Source organism: Podarcis cretensis (genome assembly GCF_951804945.1).
Source record: "Podarcis cretensis genome assembly, chromosome: 4".
In the NCBI taxonomy this organism is placed as follows: Eukaryota; Metazoa; Chordata; class Lepidosauria; order Squamata; family Lacertidae; genus Podarcis; species Podarcis cretensis.
In genome coordinates, this window is record NC_137173.1 from 85575975 (window position 1) to 85586475 (window position 10501).

The following is a 10501-nucleotide window of genomic DNA, read 5'->3' on the forward strand; positions in this document are numbered from 1 at the left end:
TACAAACAATAAAGGTTTTGACAGTCTATAAGGGTATAAAATTGACTTGAAATATAGGAGACTGGCAGAACTTGGAAGACTTTTGATTTTCACAGGGAAAAAGGTGAAACACATGCTTAATTCTTCCACTGAAATGGCCCTTAAAACTACTAATCTTTGACTAGATCCAGCCCTAGAGTTGCAAAGCCCTGTGTAGTTAAATTCCACACATATTTACCCAGTAATGTCTTCAATTAAATTTACTCCAAGGTAAAAATGCACAGGAGTGCAGCCTAGGAATATCATTCTTGGTATGATATTGGCTTTGCAAACCCAGTATATTAAGTTACAGATAGTAACTTAAGTATATTAAGACAGGATGTAGATTTGTTTTAAATACTTAGTTAAACTGATAAAACTTAGTTTTTGTATAAGTTGTGCCCTCATGTGATTTTAATCACATATCTAAAACATTTTGCAGGGTATAGTAAATTTGGCCTTTCTTAAGGCACACTCTAATCAACATAAGAAAACCTTTGACATACCAAGAAAGAAAGGAAAGTAAAGAAAGTGGGAGGGGAATGTCAGTCACTGCAGTTTCAACACATTTTATTATATTTCTGTATGCATTACTCTCAAAAAAAAAAAAAACATATCACAAGAAATGATGAAACCACATGAACCTTCAAATAAAAAAATTCTGAAACAGTTTATGCTCACAATTGTACATATTTATAGTTAAGAAACATTCTTTATAAATACTGTTTCCTCTGTAGCAAGTTAATACCATAATTTAATTACAAATGGATAAATATGGCAACAGCTATTTACACAAGGAAGGGTGTTATTACGGAAAAAAATCCCTAACGGCACTACGTTTATTTCCCCCTCCCCACAAACTTCCAAACAGGAACTAACAAATAGAACTTGCAAAATGCACTAAAACATCACATGTAAATCCAGCTAACAGAAAATACATTCACAAGCATTGGAAGAGGAGGAGGAATCAATCTGGGTTTGTTTCGAAGAACGGCATGGAGACTTTGGCACGTGTGTTTTTTTGTTTGTTTGTTTTAAAATCTTTCCAGTCTATAGCTGAATGAAGTTTACAATCAAAGTTGCCTCTTTTTTTAAAAAAAGGAACACAATATTCAATACCACAATTACAAAAGAAACCATTTTGCTTCCACTTTACTTCCCCCCCTTTCCCTTTAAAAATGGGTGAATTTAAAAAAGAGAGAAGGAAAGAGAAAGAGAAGGTGGGGGGAGCTAACAAGAGAGAGAGGACAGGAGGCAGAGAGAGAGAGAGAGAGCATCACTTCTGGGAGAGAGAGAGAGAAAGCGCGGGGCGGGAGGGAAGAACCAAATCCATAGTTCACAAAGTGGACCAATTTCTATACACCGAGAAAACTTTATGATTACCACCTCCTTGGCGGAAGGAGCGAAGACTCCTCTATGTACACAGAGAGTCCGAGGGGGATGGAGGCGGTGGTTGGGGGCCGGCTGGTCCCAGGACCGACGGGTCCTCCCTCCTTGTGTCTGATCTTTTGTTCCCAAGGCGCTGGAGGCGGGAGGGGCGGCAGGGGTCCCCCCTCGCCGGCAGAACTGAATGTCCGCATGGCTCAGGAGGCAGCGGGTGTCCCGTGGCGGGTAGAACCGCTTGGGCTGCTTTTAATCCTTCCTTTTCTTTCTTTCTTTCTTTCTTTCTTTCTTTCTTTCTTTCTTTCTTTCTTTCAAAAGATTTTATTTTCTCTCTCTCTTTCTCTCCCTTCTGCTGCTTCAAGATGTCCCAGTCCAAACAAAAGGGGGCGGCGGGGTGGAGAAAGAGAGAGAGGGAAGGCGGAGAGCGACTTCGACGGCGGCTTCCTTCCTTCCTTCCTTCCTTCCTTCCTTCCTTCATTTTCGAGGCATCTGGCTGGAGCGGCGGCGGCGGCGGCGGCGGCAGGGCCAGGAGGCCTCTTCAGACGTACCACTCGTTGAAGTTGGACGTGAGGCCGCCGTGGCTGGCGCTGGCTCCGCCGCTGCCCGCTCCTCCGCCGCCGCCGCTGCCCCCTCCGCCGCCGCCCGAGCTCCCGCCGCCGCCGCCTCCTCCTCCCGCTCCGCCGTTGCTGCTCCGGTGTACCGCCGAGACTGCGGCGGCAGCGGCGGCGGCAGCAGCAGCAGCGGCGGCGGCCGCTGCAGAGGACAGGTTGCTGGCGGCTGTGCTTTGGGTCTCTGCGCTGGGGGACACCAAGCCCGGCGGAGTGGACGACTCGTAGCCGGAGCTGGCCGCGGGCGACGACTCGGAGCCTTGCGGGGAGGATTCGTGGACCTGCCAGGCCAACAGCGAGAAAGCAAACTAAGCAACTTGCGTTGAAAGGACACAGAAAAGGCTCCCAGATCTCTCCCACCCGTTTCCTTTCCTTCAAGACGCTCAATAGGCTCAGCACCGCCGCCGACCCTTCCCCAGTGCTGAAATCCTACATTTAGTAAGGTTGCATAAATCCCCCTGAGTTAGTAACAGATCAGGAAGCCGGGTTGGAGCCCAAAAGGTCCCTCTCTCCCGGCTATACACAACATTTTCTTTGGAATTTGGTTTGAAGCAGGTTTATTGGGAAACCACTCCGGTTTGAGCGGGACTTTCTTCCCAATAACTCCGCAGCCTGGGGCTACAGGAGCAGTGAAACCCTCCCCCGCCGTCCTGTGTGTGGCCCCGTCCTCGGCACCCCCTTCCCAGGCCCTGTCGCGCTTCTCCGGCTTACCTTCATGTGTTTCCGCAGGGAGCTGGGGTGGGTGTAGGATTTGTCGCACATCTTGCAGAGATAGGGCTTGTCCGAAGTGTGGACGTGCATGTGCTTCTTTCGGTCGCTGCTGTTGGCGAAGCGTCGGTCGCAGCCCTCGAATTCGCACTGGAACGGCTTCTCGCCTGCAAAGGAGGAGAAGGGGAAAAGGCCAATTCGGCGTAAGCGCGTGCGAACGGGTCGCCCGGCTGGCTTCTGTTCCAATCCACTTAGCAGCTAAAAAGCGATCTTTTACCAAGAACTATAAAACAAACATTTAGTGGCTGAGAGATCTTGGAAGAAACTTGAACATCCTCGGGGGTTTTTTGGTCAGCTAAAGGAAAGCGACCTTCTTTTCGTATGTGCCTCTGTTCATTGGCATCGGATCTTTAAATGTTCGTCTGAGAATTCCGCAGGAGCTCAGTCGAATTTAGGATGTGAGGGAAATGAGTTGGGTGAGTTGTGCAGGGGATTATGCAGCTTCGGAAAGAAATACCGGGCCAGGGTCCCAGCTAATACAAGGAAAACGGGGGAATTCAAGAAAGTCCTCAGGTCTGTGGTCATTGTTTTTAAAAGCGCGATTCCCCAAGGAACCCAATAAAGAGATTTGCGTGTCTCTTTCGGGATGCGTATTTCTTTTGTTTTCATTCCAACTGGTGTTGCATTTAAAAGCCAGGCCAAGGAGCCTTTCCCAGTTCGTGCATTTAAAAACAGCCACCAGAACCAACCCCCACCCCCTGTTTAAACCGCGTCAAGCCGCAAACGACTCCAGATCTGAGCAGGCTGCTGAAGTATTTTTCTCCCCTTTCATGCAAGGACATTGGAAGTCAGTTCTCAAAATATCCGCTGGGGATGATGGGGGGCGAAGAGGGCGAGAGAAACCGAAGCAAAAAACACATGCACTACCCTCCCTTGGAATTTTCCTAGAGCTTCTTCGCCCCTTCGCCAGATTTCCGAGCAATTTGTAGGTGTGAGAACTCAAACACAGCCACCGCCGGATCCTTCCCCCGCCCTTGAAACCGGAGGTGGGAGAGACGCGCAATTTAACGCGAAATTCCATTAGCACCTAAATTGTTCCTTAAAGACATCCGCTCAGAGCCGCCGCCCCCCCCCGCCGCAAAACGCAGCCATCTCCATGCAAATCAACGTCTCGGATTGCTAAACCTTGTTAAAGCCCGTCTCGCACCTAAACCCGTTCTTAGCACTTCAGCAACACAACCAGAAAGGCTCACAGAGTTTTGCTCCTTTCTCTCAGTCAACACTGATGCCCGGAAATTGCTCAAATATTTGCTGGTCTTCTTTTCCCCCCGGGGCGGGGTAGGGTGCGGACCCCAAAAATAAAAATAAAAATGCTCCAGTAGAAATCTGGCCGGCTGAAGTAGAATTATCTAGGAGCCTGGGAAACGCAGTTGTTTGATTCCACTACCTGGACTCACACGATTTCTATCACCCAGAAACGCGGCCTCCTTTCTCACCCATTAGTCCTCATTTTGGGGTGGCAGCGTTAGGAAGGAGGGGAATCCTACCCCCGGAAGTTTATCAACCTTAAATCCTCTGTTGTTTATTACATGTTGCTTTAACAAAAATAATAAACTAGTGGAAAACCGCCTTCCGGCGCCCCAAGTCAGACTTTCAAAACACTTTTGCAAATGAGAAAATTTTATGGTCCCGGCTCACTCCATTTCAATTTAATGGAAAGCAGTCCCTGAAAAGCGCGGTGAAATGACCAGGGGGGCGGAGAAAGGAAAAGAGCTCCCCCCTCCCTCTTAAGGGTAGTTTTTCTAGAATATAGGTCTAAATTACAAAATATAAAATTCAGCTCTGTTTTAGATTCCTACCATCACATTTATAAAACGGCACAACTATGCCTTTTTAAACTACCCACTTATTTACCCATTTTCTGGAAACGCGGCGTTCATTGCAGGAACACCTCAGACCTGAATATATTTGGAAATGAAGCCGGTGGATTTCAAAGGAAGAGATGTCCTAGTCAGCTGCTCAGCTTTACAGATTTCCTTAAAAGTAGACCATACCGACAGGAACAACACTCGCTTCTCTTCAGGATTAACCTGTAAGGTCCCTTCGTATATTTCCAGTTATCTGCTCGGGCGGTTTTTGCTTCTTTGAAGGGAGCCGTCCCACTCCGAAGGAGAGACTCCCTTGGCAACTGACTGATGCCAGTGTATCTTACTTTCCCCTAAGTATCTGATCCCACTGCATCTCCCCTAAGTATCCCGAGGAGCCCGGCCCAGTTCAGGCAGCCTTAAGAGAAGGCAGACATTTGGAAGCAATTTTATTTTACTTCTTACGTGTTTATTTTTTACGATCAAATAAAGCAGCACTTCCTTTAAAGGGTTTGGACAAAATTAAACACCTTTCCGAGTAAGCAGATTCATGTGCGGGAGCATGCACGGGGAGGTTTCTGGGGAAAGGATTCTCCTGCTTTGCATTTGTGTCGCAGTGCCCCCTTCCCTTCCCCACACTCTCACACCCACCAACCACCCTTTCCGACCCGGCAAAGAGCGTGGACTGACCTGTGTGCGTCCTTTTGTGGATCTTGAGGTTCTCGGAGCGCGCGAAGACCTTCCCGCAGCCGGGGAAGGGGCACGGGAAGGGCTTCTCGCCCGTGTGCACGCGGATGTGGTTGACCAGCTTGTACTTGGCCTTGAAGGGCTTCCCTTCGCGGGGACACTCCTCCCAGAAGCAGATGTGATTGCTCTGCTCGGGCCCGCCGACGTGCTCCACGGAGACGTGAGTGACCAGCTCGTGCATGGTGCTGAAAGTTTTGTTGCAGCTCTTCTTGGGGCTGCTCAGCTGCTCGGGGTCGATCCACTTGCAGATCAGCTCCTGCTTGATGCACTGCTGGCGCATGTAGCGGAAGAAGGCCCCCGGGTGGTGGTGGTGGTGGTGGTGGTGCGGGTGGGCATGGTGCGGGTGGGCATGGTGCGGGTGGTGCGCGTGGTGCGCCGCCATGTTCATGCCCATGTTCATGTTCATGGGCCCGTACTGGCCGTGCAGCTGCGCCGCCGAGTAAGGGTCCGCGCGCGGGCTGGACACCTGGCGGTACTGGTCCGAGCGGCCGAAGACTTCTCCGGGCAAGCCCAGGCGCATCTGCCCGTTGAGCACGTTGGGCGAGCCCGGCGCGCCGTGCTGCTCGCCGATGCCCGGGAACAGCAGGTGGCTCTGCGCCTCGGCGTGCGGGTGGTGCAGGCTGCCCGTGGCCGCCGCCGCCGCCGCCCCGAAGAGCCCGTGCTGGCCGCCGCCGGCCGCCGCCGCCGCCGCCGCGTCGCCGAAGCCCCGGCTCCGAAACAAGAAGTCCCTGGGGGAGTTGAAGGGCGGCGCGGAGTAGGAGCCCACATGCGCCGCGTGCGGGTAAGCGGGCGCCTGCGAGCTGAAGGCCGAGCCCTGGCCCGGAGACAGCTCGTGCGCCGCCGCCGCCGCCGCCGCCGCCGCGTTGAGCTTGAAGGCGCCCAGGTGCGCCGCCGCCGCCGCCGCCGCCGAGTCCACGAAGCTGTTCTGCAGGCTCAGCTCGCGCTCCTGCATCTCGGCCGCCGACGGAGGAGGAGGGTGCCGGGCGAAGGAGCCCACGCCCAGCGCCGGGAACTGCGGCCCCGCATCCAGAAGCATGCCGCCCAGGAGCCCCCGGCGAGGGTCCGAGCGACCGGCTCTCGCTCTTCTTCTTCTTCCTCTTCTGCTGCTGCTGCTGCTGCGCGAGCGGGAGAAAGAGCCGCGCGGCGACGACGAGAGTTCAGGCGCAGGCGGCCAGCCGAAGGGTATTAAAGCAGCTGAGGCGAGGGCGGGCGGGCAGCTCTGAGGGAAGAAGGCACAGAGAGGGGAGCGGGCGGAGGGGAGGGAGAGAGAAAGGGAGCCGAGGAGGGAGGGAAGAGGAGAGGGGCGGTGGGGGGGGAGAGGGAGGGACGCAGAGGGGACTCGCCTTTCCCTGAGAGAGGGGGGAGAAATGGGGGGGGGGAAGAGCTACCCACAACAACAACAACAACAACAACAGTACCACACACACAAGCCCTCTGGCGAAGAGATGTCACACCGCCACAGCCACACCGACAGCCTCTCTCTCTCTCTCTCACAAACAGGCGAGGAGATATATAGGCACACTCCCTCGCGCGCGCGCGCGCTCACGCACACGCCGGGGCGCGCGCGAGTGGCCGGCTCTCCGCTCGCGCGCTACGCACACTCTCCGCTCAGAAAACAAACACACGGTTCTCCGCTGCGCTACTACCCCGCCCTGGTGCCCCCTCCCCGCCTTCTCTGAAATGTTCGGGTTCCCCCCCTTCTAACCACCCCTCGTTGTTGTTTTTAATATATATATATATATATATATATATATATATATATATATATATATATATATAAAACACATATATGTGTGCGTATATAGATATATTATTCCCGTTCTTCTTCTTCTTCTCCTCCGCTGCCGCCGCCACCTCCTCCGCCTCCCGCTCTGCCCGCCATTCGGTTCCGCCTCACGGGCTCCAAAGTTGCCGCCGCCGCCGCCGCCGCTGTTCTCCTCACGAGAGGGAGGAATTGGGCGCCTCTTCCCTCGCCACAACCTCGCTCGCTTTAAGTTGGGGAGGAGGAGGAGGAGGAGGAGGGGACGAGATTGAGGGGGGGAGGAGGGGAGGGGAGGGGGAGAGATGCGGATTTGTAAAAGAGAAAAAAGAGAGCGAGAGAGAGAGCGCGGCAGCCCAGAACAATAACACAGGCGGAGGGGCGGAGGGGGGAGTGGAGCGCCCAAGGTCCGTCCCTCAGCCCGGGCGCGGGTCCCACTCAGGCACCGCCGCCAGCGCCCGCCATGGAGATGCTCCAGCCGTGAGATGCGGTCCTTCCTCCTCCTCCTCCTCCTCTTTTTTGGCGGGGGGGGGGGCGGGTCGGTCCTCCTCCCTGGGCGCTGGCCGGCTTCTCCCTCTGCTCGCCTCTCGCCTCCGTCTGCTGGTTGCGGTGGGCGCCGCTGCTGTGGCTGCTTTTTATCCCCCCCTCCTCGCCACCCCCTTCTCCTCCTCCTCCTCCTCCTCCTCCCAGCCTCTCCCGCTAGTTCCTAGGCTGGACTGGCAGCTCCTCTCCCACCGCCCCCTTTAACAGCAGCCAGGCCGATCTCCTGGCGCCGTCTCATTGGTCGGCCCGGCCCCATCAATCCAAGCCTTCCCCCCAAGGCGGGCTAATAGCCACTCGCGCGTCCCCTGGTCCGACCCGCCTCCCCTCCGCTCCCCCTCCCCTCCGCTCCCGCCCCGGGCAGAGGCGAGAGAGGGGCAGGCTCGGATCATAGGGCAGCCAGAGGGTGGGTTGGGGGAGGGGGGCGCGGTGGGGAGGGGGGCGGGATCGGTTCCCAACGAGATCCAGTTTACCTCTCGGGTGCGTTTCTCGCGGGGAAACCGGACCAAAAGGACCCTTTGGGGTGGCGAAAGAGCGAGAGAGAGAGAGGGCAAGGCATGTTTTTGTTTTGTTTTGCTTTTTAAGAGAGAGATTGGGCGAGGGGGTGTCAAAGGAGAGGGAAACCACACCAGATGAGAATATCTGGGATGGAGAACATCTGCGTGTGCGTTTTGTGAAAGATTCCGAGCGAAGGTGCCATTCAGATCCGCTAAAAACCGACGGGAGTTTCCCTCCCATCGATTCCAACAGGATATGGACTTCGCTGGGAGGCTGCTGACACGGGTGTAAATAGAGATGTCTCGGAGTAGTGTAAAAGAAAAGAGCGGGTTAGTGGGCGGTTGTCAGGAGGGAGCATGGGAGCGAGCTGCATAGGGGGGAAGGGGTGTTGAAAAAAGCAACAACCCGTGATTGCAACCTTTTGCCGCTGCGATTGTGTGTGTTTGTAACAAATCACATCGCAAAGCCTCACGAACGGAAATTTGCAAACTAGATTCGAAGATTGCTAACTGAAAATACACATTACACACTCCTGCCAGTACAGATCTGTTTCCTGAATGAGCTTGTTCAGATTAATTTTTTTAAAAAAACCACCCAAACCTGCAATCCAAAGCAAATTTGCTGAGGAAATAAAAAGGGCAGTATCCAGAAATATTTTCCCTTTTTTTCAGGAAAAATAACGGCGGCCTTTCTTCTTCCCATTTAGGAATACAAATAATCTCTGTGGTCTTATGAGAATGGAAACTAGAAAAGGAAATGGGGTTGCTCCTGGGTTGGGGGTGTGTTCTATTCCCCCCCCCCTTAGGCCATATTAGCATAAGACAAAACCTTTTTACGCTTTCTGCTGTATTCTTTTGCACCTGCACAGGCCCATTTTCAAACCGATTTTGCGTCCTTGTAGGGGGAAGGAAGGAAGGGAGGAGATACAGGTACAGAGAGCTATTTAGATGTACCACGCACATACATAATGCGCACATATAAATAGTACATCATCCATGATTTCCTTCCTTGATTAAATTACATATTTATTTTGGCACGAAGATGCATTTTAGTCCATTGAAAATGCTGCAAGAACGGACTTGTTCTTTCTAGCTTCCTGGTATAGCTGTAGGCGTGGATCCAGGCGCTGAAAGAGCCGGTTTTTCGCTGTTCTCAGGACGAGCGTGAGCCTTGCACACCTCACGGCTGCGTGGCTCTTCCTTCCTCCAAATCGCAAATTGTCTCCATCCCTTCCTTGTCCGCAGCCCTCGGCCAGCTCCCTCAGTGCCCCTTGCCAGCTTGCAGGATTGAGGTGGTGGGGCGCTTCTCTCCCCTCCCCCGCCCTTCTATGGACCCAACCAGCCTGCGTTTCTCTCGGCCTGACTTTCCAACACACCCACCCACCTACCTATTTCTCTCCAGGGTTTGAGCGATGGCAAAGAGAAGCAGAGCTAAAAAGGTCCCCCGCACCTTCCGACATCCAGAGACCTTGGAGGAGCAAGATAAACACCACGGAGCCTTGCGCACAGTTCCTTTAGGCCCTGGTCTAAGGCGCGTCCGCCTGTAGGTAAATCCCATCGGCTTTATAGTGGAACACTTTCAAGGAACTGTGACAAGGCTCCTAGAATATTTTTCGACAGAAGGGGGAAATCTCTCTCTCTCTCTCTCTCTCTCTCTCTCACACACACACACACACACACACAATCCATGGCTAAAACAGTTTTTGAATGTAGCCTCAAGTCTCATTCACACATCCACCCACCCACACGTTTCTTTCTCTCTCCTTTCCTTTCTCTCAGATCCCTCCCCCGCTGTCTAACGGCCTCGGCGGCTTGTTCAGGACACTTTTGGGAGGTAAATTCGTAAATTCCGGCCGGAGTCCCCCGCAGGCTGGACGCCGCTTTTCTTTCAAACTTTCCCATTTCTCCCCTCCCGGTAGGAAACAGAGGAGCTGATCCAAGTTCAAAGCTAGATCGCCGTCCTTCCACCCCCTCCCCAGAAGTGCTTTATTTCTCTCCAAACAGCAAAAAAAAAAAAAAGCCTCCTTTTCTCTCCCCCCCCCCAACTAATGTCACGGGGGTGAGAAGGAAAGGAAGGGAGTGGGGGGAGAAGAGGAGCCAAGAAAGAAACCTGCCGTCCCTTTCATGGGCCATTGGCCGGAGTACAGCCTTTAAAGCTCATTCTTTGCGAGGGAAGAAAGCGGCCAGCAGTCAAAATCCCTTCGGGAAGTGGGTTAGCAAGGCGAAGGGAAGGAGAGAAGGGATCGGATTCCTCCTCAGCCAGAGTAGCTTTCTTGGGGGGCCCGGTCTACAGCCTGCTAGATACGTGACCGGTCTGTCACCATCGCCACCAGCTCTTGGGGAAACATGGCCCCCCCCCGTCTGTAAGTTTCCTTC

General features: G+C 53.4%; 1 protein-coding gene across 1 annotated transcript; it reads right to left on the minus strand.

The window, feature by feature from the left end:
* Nucleotides 1-563: 563 nt before the first annotated feature.
* ZIC2 (Zic family member 2) lies at nucleotides 564-6445 on the minus strand. Its single transcript, XM_079974680.1, has 3 exons — nucleotides 5273-6445; nucleotides 2721-2884; nucleotides 564-2290 (listed from the first exon to the last, which is right to left on the minus strand). Exons 1-3 carry the CDS (start codon nucleotides 6363-6365, stop codon nucleotides 1940-1942), a joined length of 1608 nt encoding a protein of 535 aa, XP_079830806.1. The 5' UTR covers nucleotides 6366-6445; the 3' UTR covers nucleotides 564-1939.
* Between the last annotated feature and the right edge of the window lie 4056 nt (nucleotides 6446-10501).